The 18232-nt window shown below is 42.9% G+C and overlaps 1 protein-coding gene across 1 annotated transcript; it reads left to right on the plus strand.

Annotated features, from left to right (window-relative positions):
* Positions 1-788: 788 nt before the first annotated feature.
* On the plus strand, positions 789-17823 carry slc25a48 (solute carrier family 25 member 48). Its single transcript, XM_030738614.1, is given in 9 exon segments — positions 789-959; positions 3009-3052; positions 4097-4168; positions 5181-5433; positions 9611-9628; positions 9631-9897; positions 13111-13208; positions 13211-13246; positions 16337-17823. Coding segments are annotated over 9 exon segments (948 nt in total). The 5' UTR covers positions 789-904; the 3' UTR covers positions 16442-17823.
* Positions 17824-18232: the final 409 nt, after the last annotated feature.

Here is an 18232-nt window from a genome sequence, read left to right on the forward strand (position 1 = left end):
AGGTCAAAAGCAGAGGTCAAAGTTCCTGCAGGAAGTGATAATCAAACTTCAGTTAACTGCTACACAGTAGATGAAGTTTCCTCTTCCATGCAGCTCTGGGTCCACGAGGTGCCTGCAGACAGGTACAAGAGAAAGAGGACACAAAGATAATGCTGTGCATCTTCATTAGGACTGATCCAGAGGAGAGAAGCAGTAAGGAGTGTAAGGAGATCCCCCAGCAGCCTGTAGCAACATCACAGAGAGGTGGTTTAGGGTTACAGGATCCCCCTCTAACTATAAGCTTTATCTAAAAGCTAATATTTAATCTAAAATGTCGGAGAAGCCAGACAGACAGCTGCTTCTGTCAATAAGGGTTATGTAGCACATCGGGCTGCACGCTGATGATAACCCTCCACATATTTCATTCAATCAACATATCTTCTGAGTTCTTGAGTTTATTTCTATTTTGTGCATTTGCTGTGGAAGGCATACGTCCTATGAGCAGATACTTCTTATCCAGAGCAGCTCTGTCACACACCTTTCTTCACAGCCTATAAAGGTTACTGTACTTTCTCTATAAAAATATGAGCGTCTGCGGTAGGTTAAAGGTTAAAGTTTGTCTGCTCAGCTTTCTTCCTCATGGCTCATTTCCATCACGGCCTCTCTATAGGCTGCGCGGCTTCGGAGAGCTCACTCCTGATTGGCCAGCAGAACTGCCCCGCAGACTCAGGCTTTGCTCCGATTGGTTGCTTGTGAGAACCCCCGGCGTTACTTTCTTAAATTCGCTTTTTTTCCTCCTTTCTCGTGAAAGTCTGCAGCCACTCTTTATCAACAGGAGCCGCTTTATCAACAGCGTCCTCCGGAGTGTAAAGCGCGCACAGGCCGCGGGGTCAGTGGCTGCGCAGCCCGCAGCTCTGCGCTGAAGATGCAGCCCTCAAAGAGTTTTCGTGTGGATGATTTCATCGCAGGATGGATCGGCGGTGAGTGTTCCTCAGTCACAGACACTCCGTCACTGCCTGTCATTAGTTTGATGTTTGTTTGTGGGGTCTGTGGGGGTGAGGTGGAGAGGGCACGGAGGGTGCTGCAGGCGCTCAACAGCGCGTTTGTTCAGGGAGCTTCACACAGAGCAGCACAGAGCTGCAGAAACGCGCACAATCCTCCGTTGTTGTCCAGTGAAAACAGAAAAGCTGCATCAGCCCCGCATGCATCCTCAGAGTAAACAACGGAGGGGAGCCCCCCCCCGGTTTCCCACAGTGACAAACAGGCTCACCTCCACTGTTTATCTCTGAACTGAACGAAAGCTGCTCGCTGGATGCGCTTCTGCATTCAGACGCCCCCCACCCCCGTGGATTCAGCGAGTTTTTTATTTTTAATTCTAATGAGAAAAAAAAACGCTTTTCACAAGTGGAATGGCAGCTGTGTCAGGGCTGGCCGCCAGGGGCGCTGTCGCTGCGTCATGTGTAGTTGCATAAACCAAAAAGTAGGCCTCCTTCATTCTGCTGTGTTTAATCATCGTGATCATTGTGGAAACGAAAATATGAATCATGTAAAATATATATGACTAATAATTATGTTTATGAAGAAATTTGAAGCTAAAATGAATAAAGCATATTATCTGCAGAAGTTTCACACTGTGGGAAAAACAGTTAATGCATGGCGCAGATTTTATTTTACTTGTTAAATAAAACTATTTTTTCTGCTTGAAACCTTTAAAAATCTCAAGTAAGTCATAAACTAAAGTCTGACATGTAAATCTGACACTTACTCCAAAATAAACTCCCAAAATAAGACATGAAAACACATATTATATGTTTATATATCATAAAATTATATTTTGAATGGCACCAGTTCATATATGACTGAAACTGTGAATTTTAAAGCTAAATGTCTAAATTAACTCTTGATATTCAAAGTTAATACCTAGGAAATCTCTGCACTCTGCTTTGGATCGAGTCTCCGGGCTTATCATTTCATTTTGATAAGCTTTATTTAGCAATGTGCAGCCATTCAGCCAGGGATGTCAGAGTCATGGCTGTGGAGCGTCTGCAGACACATCGCGGCTCCACATCCACTTTTCCCCACAGGTGGAAGAGGTGGTGGCACTGGTATCGGTAAAGGCTTTTTGGATGCTACTGTTGAACCCAAGCCGACCCTAATAGGACCCAGACACAGCTCACAGGCGTTTAGTTTAAGTGACTTCTGGGTGCGCGCATCTCATTTTTCTGTCATCACCGAGACTTTTGAGCTTTTAGCTGCTTTGCAAACTGGAGTTAATTAAAAGAAAAAACACAAAAAAGGCAGAAATAGAAAGAAAATAGAAATAAAAAAATTTCTCACAGATTTCCTGCAACATTATAAAATATTAAGAAACTTGAAGCGGCCTCATTTACACACTCGGGCCCTTACAGGCCGTCTGGGGTTGCATCTGCATAAAACTGCCAAATCAAACATGTGGCGACTCTTTGTGACAGAGGAGGAGCCAAAAGACGCTTCAGAGCGTTCTGCATCTGCAGAGCGAGGCCTCACTCTCATCTTCATCATGCTGACCACATAAAGTGGCAAACAGACCCAGGATCACAGATGGCAGCGCTGGACCAAACAAGCTCGATACTGAAAGAGCTGCAATCTGATGTGAGGTCTGCATCACGGCCTCAAACTACAGGTCTGTCTGAGACTGTGTGTAACTTGATCACTGAATATTATCAGAAAGCCTGTGGCCAAGTTCTTATCTGGGTAACAACTGAGCAAGACACACACACACTACACATGCACACACACACAGGAGGTTAATAAGGTGCAGTAGCTCCTGTTTCCCTGTGATGGCAGCTTCATGTCTGATAAGAGCACACGCTGACTGCTTATTTGAGTTACTGAGTACATCTCTGACTTCCTGTCTGTTCAGTATGCTCTACAGTAAACACAGGTCCGGTTCAGTGTGTTGATGAGGAGTAAAACTCAGAGTTTTTCCATTTTTGTGGAAACTTGTGTCCTTCGTTTGTTCTGAATGAGTTTTTCTGTTTGGGCTGCAGGAGCTTCCAGTGTGGTCGTTGGCCATCCGCTCGATACAGTCAAGGTATGTAAAACCTCTCCTTCATTTTCCTCTAGGACAGCTGTTCTATGAATGAACAAACCTGCATTTCATCAAGTCATACGCACTTTGCTGCACATCCTTTCGGGGCAGTAAGGGTTTATTAGCCATGCTGAACATATGTCGTAGCTGCTTTGTGAGGATCTGTGTTTGGATGGCACAGAAAGTGGATTCAGTGATTTTCTCTGAATGGATGTTATGATGTTGCATATTTCCAGCTTTGTCAGAATAAATTAGTTTTTAAAGTTTAGTGTGTGTCTCTATGGAAGAGAAGGAGCGAGTTTTCTTTAACACAGCAGCTAAAATATCAGCTGTGGAAGGAAACGATGTGAACGTCTGACTGCTGAGTTCACTGTGAGATTACCGCAGTGATTCAATGCTGCAGAGAAGCCGCAGCATGTTTTCAGAGGCCGGGATGACGGAGAAAACAAGCATTTCACAATCAGGGAAAAAACCTTATTATAATGAAGCTGCTTATTTAGATGAATGATGATGGCACTGTTTCAACTCTGCCCTGCAAATAAAATCTTGTAAATATGTCAAATATGAATAAAATGACAAAAACAGAGAGTTTAATGTAAAGTAACATGAAAAACATGCACCTATATTCATTTTCTTCCACAAAGATCCTGTAAAAATACAGTCACGAGTTTAACATGATTTCATGAATATGTCAGATTTATGTGAAAGATAATGATTGCTGTAATTCTGAATCTCAACTCTGAGCGTAAAATGACACAAAATCATGTCTGTAATTTTACATGGATTTGTTCATTAAATAACAAATACGTCATTATGGCCATTTTCACCACAAAGATGGTGGGAAAAATGTAACATTTTTATTATCCAGCCATCCATTTTCTTGCCGTGTCGCGGGGGCAGCAGCCTAAGTAGACCTCTCTCTCAAACATGAGAAGTGGTTCTCAAACATTTCACCTGGTAAAATAAAGGTTTAGCTGCTGGAATATTCTGTGTTTTGTTTGTTTGCTTTAACTGTGTGTTTCTGATTATTTTTTTTCTTCCCTCCAGACACGTCTCCAGGCAGGGAAGGGCTACAAGAGCACACTACACTGCATCCTCACCATCTATAAGAAGGAAACGGTAAATGTTTAACTTCCACTTTCTGCAGCGCTCCAAATAGTATGAACAATAAAAAGTTATCTAATGTCTGAAAAATGCTCTTTTCATTTGTTTATTCCTTTGAAAGGCTCAGATAAGATAAGATAACCTGGCTGCATTCAGGATAAGAGGTGCACATGGAACTTGTTCTGCATATCTAAGTTCACATGATCGGTTCTGGTTTATGCTATAAGAACATGACAGGTTTACAGACACAGAGCCGCCATCCTGAAGTGGTTATCTGTTTTTATACTCACTTACAGGCTGAGAAACTGATACCCTGTAACAGCTTTCCGCACACTGAATAGGTTTCCTATTCCAGCATCATTATGATGTAGAGTGTTTACCAAAATGCTTTCACAGCCTCTATTGTGTGAGTTTGTCTGTTTCGGCCTTTCTGCTGCATGAAGTGTTGGTCAGACATGGTTCCACAGCTCCCACTCGCCCATCCTAAAGCTTTGTTTAGTTTGGTTTCTTCTGTGACCCAGTTTTCCAGCTGGACGCTTTAAGCAACACCATCTTGAAAAGTTTAAAGAAGACCTATTATCCCAACAGAACATTTTACAGTCCAGATTTATGCTGGATCCTGATGGGCGTTAACAAAGAAGAAGCATCTGCTACTTGTGTGCCATCCCTTGTATCAGGGTATCACAAAGCTGTCAGGGTGCTGTTTCTTTGTGGTTTGAGCTGATCTGAAACATGTTGATGCTTTAGTTTGAGTCTCCCTGAGAAACCACAGGCTGATTTATTCAACAGTGTTTTAGTTTCAGCATATGTCTCCCATCAGCCCCAGAGGTTGGCCTGAGGGAACCTTTCCAAAATATTTGGCAGCAGCTGAACCCCATTTCCATTCTGTGCGTTCCTGTCATCAGAGTTGAATTTCTTCACTGTTCCATGCAGGCTTTTCCCTCTTTTATCCATCTGCATGTGTTTTGGCCTGATGGAAAGTTTAACACTCTGCAGTGACCGTCTTCTTTCCTTGACTCTTTTTCAGGTCGCAGGATTCTTTAAGGGCATGTCTTTCCCTTTGGCCAGCATCACGGTCTACAACTCAGCTGTGTTTGGCTTCTTCAGCAACACTCAAAGACTCATAAGCAATTATCGCTATGGCGACGGGTGGCATCCCTGCAGCATGTTGGACCTGACTGTGGCCAGCATGCTGACCGGACTAATGTCCGTGGGCCTGGGAGCCCCGGTGGACTTGATTAAGAGCAGACTGCAAATGCAGACGCAGACGGTTCTAGCAGGTAACGCAGGCGCTGATTTCTTTCTTTCTACTGTTTTTGTTCTTTAGCCTTAAAAAAAGAGAAAAGAACTGCTGCAGGTTTTTAACTTCTCAGGTCGTTTGGCAGGTCCAGCTCCACAGCAGCTGAAATAATGGCTTTGTTTTGAGTCTGCACTGTAAGAAGCTGAATCATCAAAGAGAGAGAAAATGCTCTTGTGTTCAGTAACACTCAGCCAGTCACAGACTGACATGTCTGTGTTCATGCAGTAGGTCGTGATCAGCGCAGTATCCAGATGACATCAGGGGTGGACTGTGGTAATCTCGGGCGTACCGGGCATTTGCCCGGTGGGCCGACAGTCTTCAAGGGCCGATGCCGTTGGATTTTTTTTTTTTTTTCTAAGAGACCGGCCCACAATTTAGAGGGGGTGGCCCATTGGCCCATCTTCAATATAGACAGTGGATGGAACCAATCAGATATAGGATGAAAGCGGCTCCACCCTTTCTCTGCGTGGTGCAGAACACTGAAACTACTCCCGCTAGTAGTTTCAGTGTTGAGCGTTGCTAAAGGAGAGGTAACATGGAGAAACCGAAGCGGCAGAAAGGGGGTGCAGAGAAGTTACGTGCGAAGAAATTGAATAGTGTCACTGTAGATGCTACAAAATGTGTAAAGATCACAGACTTGTTCGCTGCTGTAGCCTCCACGTCCTCTGTAACAGCAATGCTGCAGCAACAGCAGCTGTGGGCAGAGCCGGCCAGAGGCATAGGCGACATATGCGGCTGCATAGGGCCCCCTGACCACCAGGGGCCCCCCAAGCTCGCCCACAGTTGTCATGAAACTTTTTTGGTTTGTTTTAATTTTTTACAAATGCCACTTTCCTAAAAGAAAGAATAGACTATTCTAACTGTCCAGATTTGTACACTTGTAACAACACTAATTTAATGAGTAGACTATATAGTGCTTTGAGTGCTCATACTGAGTAGAAAAGCGCTATATAGGAGCTAGTCCATTTACCATTTACCATTTACTACACTCTAATAATCTCTAATCTGCCTCAGACTGATGCTGAAAAGCTAATTCATGCATCTGTTACTTCTAGCCTGGACTATTGTAATTCATTATTATCAGGCTGTCCTTAAAGCTCCCTGAAAAGCCTTCAGCTGATCCAAAATGCTGCAGCTAGAGTACTGACAGGGACTAGAAAGAGAGAGCAGATTTCTCCCATATTGGCTTCTCTTCATTGGCTCATAGTACCGTATCACCCCAACAGAGCACTTCACTCTCTGGCTTACTTGTGGTTCCTAGGCCCTTCTTCTGTGGAACCAGCTCCCAGCTTGGATTCAGGAGACAGACACCCTCTCGATTTTTAAGATTAGGATGAATGATGGGTTTTCTCTGTAATTATTGTGGGGTCTTTACCTTACACTATAAAGTGCCTTGAGATGTCTGTTTGTTGTGAGTTGGCACTGTATAAATAAAATGTAATTGAATTGAAAAATTGAATTGAAAAGGCTGAAACTGTAATATATCCTAAAAAAAAAAATCAACTTTAACCCTCCAGCATTAATAACAATTAAGTTCAGGGGACAATGAAGTGGTTTGAAGGGGGCCCCAAATCAAATATTGCTTAGGTCCCCTTCAAAGCTTGGGCAGACTCTGCTGTAGGTGAAGACAGCAGCAGTGTGATGAGCAATGGCAACTGATTAATATCAATATTTATTTACATTTGCATACTTCCCCAAATCTGGCAGCCATGGCACCTTAATCTGATAAAACAGCAAACGGTCAAGGCTGAGAAGTGTTGGATGAACAGCAAGTGTCCATTTTAGGCTGCATCACAGCATTTTAGATATTTAGGTTAAAGGTGTGCTGAAAGGCTGCACAGTAGTTTGAATTTGTAGCCTCTGTGCTGGTTAAACATGTTTTAAAAAGCCCTCAAGCAGATGAAATAACAGATTTTAAAAAACTAAATGATACGTCAAAGCTTTGCAATTTAAGCATTACTAAAGTAAGTTAAAAAAAAAAAAAAAAAAGGTATAAAAGTATTATTGGGAAAAGGTGCCCACACTGAATAAGAGTAGAACAGTGTCAAATGCTTCTAAGACATAGTTGTGAGCCGGTCTAAGCCAAAAATGCCAGGGCCGATTTTTTTGTCCCAGTCCAGCCCTGGATGACATACATACGTGAAGTCCTCATGCTGACACAGCTCCTGTCGTTATTCTGTGTATTACACTGTGTATTACACTGTGTATTACACTGTGTATTAACACTGTGTATTACATTTTACTTTGGAAACACAAGTTCCCAAAAGTACACAGTGCAACTGCAACAACTGTTGCCAGAAGTAGGACTGTCACCTGTGTAAGGGATTTTTTTTTAATATATCATATCATATCATTCCATTAAAACATGAGTAATGTCTTTATTATCTAATCAAAACATGTGGGCCAGAGAGTCTATCTAGAATAGACTGAGTGTTACTCTAGTATAAAGCAAAGCCTCAGCAGATACACTTGTTGTCCTCAATATCAGGAAGTGCTCTATCAGCATTTCTGCACAAATCATGCTTTTCATAATGGCATGCAACTCGGCATGCAAATTCTTTCTTACCCAACAGTCAAAACGGCCCCCTATGAGCAGCACTTGGTGACAGTGGGAAGGAAAACTCCCTTTAACGGGAAGAAACCTCCATCAGAACCAGGCTCAGGAGGGGGGTCATCTGCTGAGAGGGGGGGAGACAGATTAATAATAACTAATGATTAAATGCAGGGTGGGTAAAACATAGTGAAAAGAGGTGAATGAAAGAAACAGTGCAATCATAGGAACCCCCCAGCAGCCTAGGCCTTATCAGCATAACTAAGGGAGGGTTCAGGGTCACCTGATCCAGCTAACTAAGCTTTATCATAAAGGAAAGTTTTAAGCCTAATCTTAAAATAGAGAGGGTGTCTGTCTCCTGAATCCAAGCTGGGAGCTGGTTCCACAGAAGAGGGGCCTGAAAGCTGAAGGCTCTGCCTCCCATTCTCCTCTTCAGTATCCTAGGAACTCCATGCACTTTATCGTGTGCATTAGCGTGTACAGCTATGGCATTTCTGTATCCAGCTTGAAATGTAGATACAAAAACAGTTTTGAATTTCTTTGTTAGCTACTTTCTGTAGTTTCTATGGATTTCTTTCATGCATATTATTATAATTAGGGTTATGAAGATTCTGTTGATGTATAGTGAGTTGAAATATTCCACAAGATGCTACTACAGCATCTATAAATGTAAAGTCTGGCAGACTTGTTCTGTTATAGGTCATAAAGGGTTAAAAAAACAGCATAAAGTCACCTGTTCAGACAGGCTTTGGTAGAGTTTTGTGTTCTCTGATCATGCGTTTGTTCTTACTTTATACGAGCTGGTTTTTATTGATGCCTTGGAGGTAATTCTTCATCCAGGCAGGAGCTGTGAGGAACACTGAGCTTAGCCATTAGAATATTGTCTCAAGGGCACAGTGACCAACCAGTTTCCCTTCATTTATAATTATTAACCCATCATCCTTCATGTGCACTAAAGCAGTGCTTAACAGAGGGTCCTGGTCTTGTGTATATACATATACATATTGTGTGCATATTGTCTGAATTACAAGTATTTCCTGATGTTTGGTCTTGTGTTGTCTGGCCTGCATCTCTCTGTTAAACAATAAAACAATGAAGCTGATGACAGAGTGATTCCAGTCAGACATTTATGGCTTTCTACATGTTTGCCAAGCTCGGACGTCTTACATCTGTCACTGTGATTCATCACATTTCTTTCATGATCTTGCTCAAAGACACTTTGGACTTAACTTTGAATAGAGCTGACTGTTTTATGATGGAGCAAAGTGCCCGAAACTCACCTTCCTACTGAGCATTGGGCACTGCAATGGGTGTATCTGACACAATGAGCTCAATCCTTGGTGTATGATCACTGTCACTACAGTAAAAGTAGTCATTTAAATTCAGATGTCAAACGGCTGGTGCCTTTGACTCTTCCTGAGTGTTTAAAAAACTCTCTCGTGTTGTTAAAGACTGAAGGTCCTCTTGGGATTAAACACCTTCATTTAAAGTTCCCACAGAAGCTCAAGCAGTGCGAGGACATGGAGACCAGTACTGACTAGATGAAGCTGAGTGCTGTCTAACATGCTCACTGACCTCCCTCTCATACTTATTTGCTTTTTTACAGAGAACCTCCACTTTGCTGGTACATGTCAAATGGCACCAACATCCCTCTGCGCTCCGTCAGTATTCCCAGCCAGCAGCTGTACCGAGGCCCCATCCGCTGCATCAGCAGCATCCTGCAGACCGAAGGCCTCCAGGGCCTGTACAGAGGAGCCGGGGCCATGATCCTAAGGGATGTCCCTGGATACACGCTCTACTTCATCCCTTATGCCATCTTCTGTGACCTGCTGAGGCCAGATGCCACTTCAAGCCCCCACCCGTGTTCCATCTTGATGGCGGGAGGACTGGCAGGTAAATGTCACTGATGTCACCAAAGCCAAGCTTACTCTGACATTTTCTGTGTATAATTAGGATCATTTTGTTTATAGCCAAAGCCCTGTAAGCCAAATGTACAAGATACTGTTTGTGGAAGTTGAATTCTTTCCTCCTCCACTTACAGCAGAGCTCACTGAGCCGAACGATGGAGCGCACAGTTACACAAAGGGAGCAGACAGACAATTCCCCACACTCAGTGCTGACTCTCATTCTTCGGGTTGAAGCTGATGACTGTTAGCTGATGTTAGCCACTGTGTGTCTTAATCTGTGATGTCAAAGTGCATGTTTGGAACCTTTTAAAGAACTGTGAAGGCAAAACTCTCCTGAAGAGCGGTGTGGTGCAGCAGTGTTAACGTGGAGGGTAATTGTGTGTTTGTGACTGAAGTGTTAGTGTGAGTCTGACTGCTCTGGATTTGATGTGGTTGTTAACATGAATCTGAGTCTGAGAATGTGAAAAGGGGAGCTCATCAGAAGAGAGGTGAAGGGTGCTCGGCTGGGAAAAGGGTTAGCTTTGTTCTTCTTGGGATTTATCCCCCAGAGCATAAATGCATCTCTGTAGTGGGAATATTCACACACTCACACAATAATGACAAAAGGGTGTTTACTGAAAATCATAAGGGACATGATTTCATACAGACATTCTCCATAAGAGAAACATGTAGCCCTCAGTAGTCATGAAGCTCCTTAGCTGCTGCAGTGATAGAAGACCTCCTACATGCACAATCAGTGCAGTCAGTCCCATGTTTATAGTCTTACTCTGTACTCTAATAAAGTGGTATACTAGTATACTCTTAATAAAGAAAAATGTAAATACAATTTAAAGCTAAATGTAATTTATCTAATCCCACCTAAAGGTTTTATTTCAGTCCTTCAGTATCTCCCTTCAAACTCAACCTTCAGGTCAGTCGAGGTTAGCGGCTGCATGCAGCAGCTGAAACCGGCGGATATCAGCTGAGCAGCGGAGGATAATCGATGTAGGTCGTGACCTCTGCCAGTTCCTTCTTGCTTTTTATCTTCATATTTCTGTTCTCCTTCTGTTTTATCTGTAACAGTTGCACTGGCAGAAACCCCCGGAAATAATAAAGTTAATTATTTATTAATAGGATATAAATAAACATTTTGGCTCCAGTCAGCATTCAGCCAAACTGTTGCACAACCACAGCCAGCAGTACAGTACAGCCAGCCACTGGTCCCAGTTCAAAGGAATTTAGCAAGAGATCAAAAAAAAGTGTTTCTATGAACTCAGAAATCTGTAACACTTTATAACTAAGCCATAAATACACATATTTTACAGGGGTGTATTCTATAATTACATTTAAGTTCTTCATCATTTTCTTTAGTCCAAGAACTTAGTCCTGGAAAAAATTTATGGGTTTACTTAATAATTTCCCTTGCAGGATCATTAAGCATCTATCTTATGGCCTTAGTCACGATACTTACATGTAGGTTTGGTGGTACTTACTGCCTTAGTCGCGGTATGTACACTTAGTTAGGGGGTACTTATGGCCTCAGTCCACAGTACTTTACGGCCTTGGGTCATGAAACTGAGGCAGACGAGTGATGTGGTAGGTAGGTTAAAGCCTGCGAATCTGATGAAGCTGTGATGGTTAAATACTTTTTTTTTTCTTTGTTGCTGTCCGCACATTACTCACGTTACCCCCCCACTGTCTCACATTACTGCCCTGCTGTCTCATTAAACAACACAGACATTGATCCAAGGGGGTGGGACAGTACTGTGGGTGGTTATGTTTGCCTGACCAGCCTCTGAATGACGTCCATATGCTGTTTTTTATTCTCAAAGTACGTTTTTTTGTTTTTGTGAACCTGGAGAACATGCTGATGTTTGCTCCAAGGTTCGACTGCATGTGACTTTATATTTGTTCATTTGGACCTTCGCTCCCCGTTGGCCCCATTTCCAGAAAATTGCAACAGTGGGAAATGAACATGAGCAAACAATGTGAGAGAAATGAAGGTTCTGGTGGGTTGCAGGATAGAAGCTGCACAGAGGAGAAACTTACACAACATGAGAGAGCCCTGTGCATCATGGGTAAAGAGAGAAGACTGCTGGCCCACGCTCACATGATGCTGATCCAGGCACCACATGCAGCCTGGCCAGCTGTGAGCATCTGACAGAGTAAAAACTGTAGCTTCAGTCAGCTGTGTGCCATAAATCTGAGAGGCTGTGGTGTCTGACTCCCATTAGGCCTGAATGTGAGTCTAACACTGACGCCAGCTGAACTCAAACCCAGACAATGCTGAAAATGGCAGCACCTTTAAAGTCCAAACTGAAGTGTGTAGATGGGGAATGTTTTCCAGGTTGTGTTTTCCTCCCAGTCCTGCAAACAATAGATTACAATAAAATGTCTTCATTACTTTGAAATTAAAAGTAAATTAAATTAAATTCACTAAATTCTAAATGGTTTTAAAATGGTATGCAACATTTCAGAGCCTTCAGCTTTCAGGCCCCTCTTCTGTGGAACCAGCTCCCAGCTTGGATTCAGGAGACAGACACCCTCTCTATTTTTAAGATTAGGCTTAAAGCTTTCCTTATGATCAAGCTTATAGTTAGGGCTGGATCAGGTGACCCTGAACCCTCCCTTAGCTATAGGCCTAGGCTGCTGGGGGGTTCCTATGAGCACTGTTTCTTTTCATTCACCTCTTTTCACTATGTTTATACCCCACCCTGCATTTAATCATTAGTTATTATTAATCTGTCTCCCCCCCTCTCAGCAGATGACCCCCCCTCCCTGAGCCTGGTTCTGATGGAGGTTTCTTCCTGTTAAAGGGAGTTTTTCCTTCTCACTGTCACCAAGTGCTGCTCATAGGGGGTCGTTCGGACTGTTGGGTTTCTCTGTATTATTGTAGGGTCTTTACCCACAATACAAAGCTCCTTGAGGCGACTGTTTGTTGTGATTTGGCGCTATATAATAAAATTGAATTGAATTGAAATTTCTACTTTATTGCTCACTGAATGCACCATGTTAGTTTGTGCTGAGATCTTCTCAGCGCCCTAAAAGGGCTGAATCATGATCTTTGGTCCTGCTTAAAAAAAACAATCTCATGGCATGAGAATTTCATTACATGTAGTTTGATTCCATATGTGATGCTTACCTGGTCTTGAGTCCCTGCAGCAGGACCTTCAGCAGGGACTTGAAACTAAAACCCTCACCAGGAACTCCTCTCCCTCAGGGTCCATCTCGTGGGTCACGGCCACGCCGGCTGATGTGGTGAAGAGTCGAATGCAGGCAGATGCTCAGCTGCAGAGGAAGTACAAGGGAATTTTACAACTGCAATCATCCACAGCTACAAGACAGAGGGAGTACAGGTGAGTAATGACTCTAGGCGGGCCAAAACGAGTAAGCCCAACCTTTTCAAGCATCTCAATCTGGTCCCACACAAACCAGCTACTCCTCCAGATTCTAGGTGTTTTGTATTGTGGATGCAGCTTGATAGTGGCGCATATGGCTGGAGAATTCAACCAAGACCCTTATAAAGTTTCTCGCACAGAGGCACTGCTTTCTCACAGCCCAAGGGCTAAATGTGGCTGCTTTACCTGAAAATTATATATGAATATTTATTTTAAAGCCTACCAAACTGACCCTTTTAGTGTTTTGTGCCTTCCACTGCCTGCCTCAATCGCTCTTACTCTGGGTGTCAGGCTGCTGATTGGTCATCGAGCGGCTCTGCATTGGTCCATAAGCAGACTGCATGTTTTGGTTTGCACATGAATTACTACTACTACTACTACTACTACGACTACTACTACTACTACTACTACTACTACTTTATTTATAAAGCACTTTAAAACGACAGCAGTTGTAACAAAGTGCTGTACAGATACAATCAAATAAGCCAATACACATAACAATAAGAAAAACCAACAAAAAATAAATAAATAAATAAAACAGATATAAAACAAATAAAATAAAATGAAATGAGTCACAGCATGTATTAAGAGCCAGGGAATAAAAATGTGTCTTAAGAGCAGTTTTAAAGGAGCGCTCCTAATATGCAACGGCAGTTGTTCCATAATTAGGAGCAGCAACACTAAAGCTCTGTCACCCCTAAGCTTCAACTTCGACCTTGGTACCTCTAGGAGCAGGTGATCAGGTGACCTGAGGCAACGAGCTGGGAGGTATGGGTTTAATAGCTCACAGAGATAAGATGGGGCAAGACCATGTAAACATTTAAAAAACAAATAAGAGAATCTTGAGCTCTAAAATGCACTGGTAACCAGTGTAGTGAAGCCACGATAGGAGTGATATGCTCTCTCCTTCTGGCCCCCATCAGAAGCCGCGCAGCAGCATTCTGGATGAGCTGAAGGCGCTTAAGGGAGGATTGACTAATTCCAAGGTAAAGAGCACTACAGTAGTCAAGCCGAGATGTAACGAAGGCATGGATCACTGTTTCAAATGTGGTTTTGAAAGGATCGGTTTAATCTTTGCCAGTTGCCTAAGATGGTAAAAACAGGACTTTAACCACTACCCACCCCACTACCCTGGGAATCCATTTTAAAGTCGCTATCAATTTTTACACCTAAGTTTGAGACGGTCTGCCTTAAATAAGATGCCAAGGGCCCCAGGTCAATGGAAGATGTTGCGTAGGAGCCACTGGGACAAAACACCATTACCTCAGTCTTCTTATCATTAAAATTATGAAATTTAAGGCCAACCATGCCTTAATGTCTTCAAGACACAGCAATAGCGGCTTAATCGAGTGTGTACCTTTTTTAAAGGCATGTATATCTGGCTATCGTCTGTGTAATAGTGAAAGGAGATCCCATGTTTTCTAAGTATTGAGCCCAATGGGAGCAAGTAAGTGAGAAAAGCAGGGGACCGAGGATTGAGCCTTGAGGGTAGGGGTAGGGGAGCAGATGAAGATTCAAAATCGGCTAACCTTACAGACATGGTTCTGTCTGCCAGATAAGACCTAAACCATCCTAACGCGGTGCCACTGAAGCCAAACTGGGTCCGTAAACGAGCTAATAGAATACTGTGGTCCACCGTGTCGAATGCTGCAGTTAGATCGAGGAGAACAAGAACAACATGCTCCCCGGCATCATTTGCCCTGAAATATCATAAAAAACTCTCACTACGCAGACTCCGTACTGTGCAGGGCCTTAAAACCTGACTGAAAAACGTCCTTAATATTATGTTGATCTAAATAGGACATAACCTGAGAGGCAACAACTTTCTCTAAAACTTTGGAGATAAAAGGTCTAAAATGAGCTAAAAATGTTTGATCAAGGCCGGGTTTCTTAAGTAGAGGTTGCGCCACAGTGTGCTTAAAACTCGCAGGAACTGTACCTGACAGCAGGCTGTTGTTTACAATGGCAAGAATAATCTGTCCTATGCTGGAAAATGCCTCCTTAAGAAACTGAGGGGGAGCCGGGTCACGAGGAGAACCCGATGGCTTAATATGTTCGACTACATCCTTTAAAAAGGCCAGATCCACTGTTTCAAATTTTTCAAACACGGCTGGATAAGGAGCCATACAGGAAGGATCATAACTAGGTGGTAAAATAAGGGCTCTTGCAGCAGCTACCCTATCTTCACATGCTTTAGGACATGGCTCTATACAGACAGGCTGCGGGGCATCAATCATTTTAAACAACATACGTGAATTATCACGATGGACAATTAAACCTGATCTAAAGGGGAAAAAAATGATTTGCTCCAGAGGAAAAACTCTCAACACACTTTAGGTCTGAAAAGGCCCTGACTGACTCATAAGTGACCATCTCAGAGTTAATGAATCACGATATCTTGAGATATGGAAAACTTATGATCTCAGCTAATTGATTTTTGCTGGAAAAACCTGAACACTGGTGTTAGATGCAGAGTCTTGTTGTCTTGCACACGCCTATTAAAACATCTAAATTCTACAGGGAAAAAAATGTCTTCTTATTAATGCACAAAATGATCCTTTTTTTTAATCGCAGCTACATGATGAAGGTTAAAGGTTTATATTTTCAAACAGCGCGAAGCATGATGTGCTACACTAAACCGCCAGCTTCTCAGGGTTGCGTCAGGTGAGCCGCCGTCTTCCTGACCTGAAATTACTGAGAAATCTGCTGCCAAATGTTGCATCCATGTGTCCTGTTCATGAACTGTCCCAGTGTCCAGCAGTCAGGAGGTCATCAGTATTCTGAGAACGCGAACCGGAGCGTTGATGTGACCGGATGTTTGGAGATCGATGAGTCAGGTTACTGCAGGGCAGCGTCCCTGGAGCCAAGGACATGCAGCACTGTGTCCTCATTCACCTCTGTGTGTCCTGTCAGGACAGATTTGGAGTGAAATGATCAGAAAGTAAAAAAGTAAAGCAATCAGCTGATAAGAACAGGAGCTCAGGTTCAGCTCTGAAAGCTGCTGTGAAAAAAAGTCCCGACTAACAGATGGAATTTTTTACTGTGCAGGTTTTCTTCCGGGGAGCATCAGTGAACGCCATCCGAGGCTTCCCGATGAGCGCCACCATGTTCCTGACCTATGAGCTCTCGCTGCGGTTCTTCAGGGGTCTTTAGGACACATTTGAGCCATCAAAGGATTCACACTGAGTTTCTTGAAAAATGAGCGAAAAGGACAGTTTGAGTCAGCAGGAGAGCAGCGGCTCACGTATCCCACAAACCGGCAGAGGTTTGAAGAGCTCCTCAGGTTCTGGGAGGTTAACATTTCCGCTTCAGTCCTTCTGTACTGACGATGAAGGCTTTATTTTTATTTGTAATGCAGGAACTGCTCAAATCAAAAAGCATAAAAATATAATAGCTGTAGCTTATTAAATGGTGACAGGGCATTTGTTATGACTTTATTATTAGCATAATAAAGCCGAACAGTCCCTTTACTGTCAGGATCTAATGAAGTTGAATATTTTTGATGCACATGTGCCAGAAGACTGCGTGTTCCTCTGAGGTTTGTTTGCAGGAAGTCGGACTTCGTCAGCTGGACCAACGCAACGTTTTGTGCACGTTAACATTGTGTCATTGCACAGTAACACACAGTTAGCATGTGGTTTGTAGGACAACAGAAGTCCAGTCATCAGGAGAAATTTGCCAAAATCTGCTTTAAATATTAGTAATAATATTTCACTCTGAAAACAATCAGCTAAATCATTTTTGAGCCTATATGTAACCCAGATATTTCAGCTTTCAGCTAACTTTAGCTCTGAGCTCAGCATGCAGACGTCTTTAGTGCACTTTACCTCAGAGTGAAAATGGAGCCTTTTTTTAAAGATGGGACATTTCCAGCAGACGATTAAGCATCGTCTGTGACCTTTAAACTTTATTTGATTTCTTATCAGTTCACAACCATAAAACATTCATGTAGTCTGCATTTTGTTCTGGGGGTCAGGAGGCTGCAGGTCACCTACTAATTGGAAGGTCGGCGGTTCGATCCCCGGCTGCTCCACGTTTAGTGTTGATACATTCACGTATGCACACGGCCTGTGTGCACCCCACATGAACGTCCTCTTGTACATGTTTGTGTGTTTCTTATATTAAGAAAAGTGAGTTTTATGAGTTCATAATTAAGCTTCCCTGCAGTGCAGCTGTTAGCATGCAGCTAGTTTCACCCTGAAATCAGATGGAAAAATATTTCTCATGTTAAACAGCTTGCTTTGCCTGCCTAATAACTTTATTTTAAATGTTTTTCTTGTCATGTAAATATGTGTAAATATGGTGGGGAGCCATAAGTTTCTTATTGTACATAAATAAAAGCTTTTAATCACACGGGTTTCCTTTACCAGAATCATGTGACTCTGGTATGAATGGGCTTGTCATGTGACGGCCGGTGTTACACCAAATTCTGCGACCCATCATATGCTGGTATTCAGCACGTACATGCCTCTGCATGAACGTGCTGAATACGAGCGAGAAGGACACTATTTACGTAAACTGTGTAAGCACCAAAACAGGAGATTGTAAACCTTACGGAATATTATTTCGTTCGCATTGACGAAGGAAATGCGTTTTTTTATTGACATTGAACACAGCTGGACGGACCGTTGCATTGAATGCTTTTATTCTATCGTTTGAAATACATAAACCCACTACTACCCGTCCTTCAATAAATTGGTAAACGATAAATAAATGTTTCCAAGCACTTTTGGGAAGGGGTTCAAAACGATTTATAAGATTTTCTGCCACCCAGCTCAGCTCTCATTCAGCACGTACATGCAGAGGGATGTACGCTATCGCCCCCTGTGGTCGCAGAATATGATGGGTCGCAGAATTTGGTGTAACACCGGCCTGCTTGATGATAACCTGCTGCCAGATAAACGCTCCGTGATGCTGACACGTGCTCCAGAGCTGATATTCAGC

This window comes from Archocentrus centrarchus, chromosome 10, assembly GCF_007364275.1.
Source record: "Archocentrus centrarchus isolate MPI-CPG fArcCen1 chromosome 10, fArcCen1, whole genome shotgun sequence".
Taxonomy (NCBI): Eukaryota; Metazoa; Chordata; class Actinopteri; order Cichliformes; family Cichlidae; genus Archocentrus; species Archocentrus centrarchus.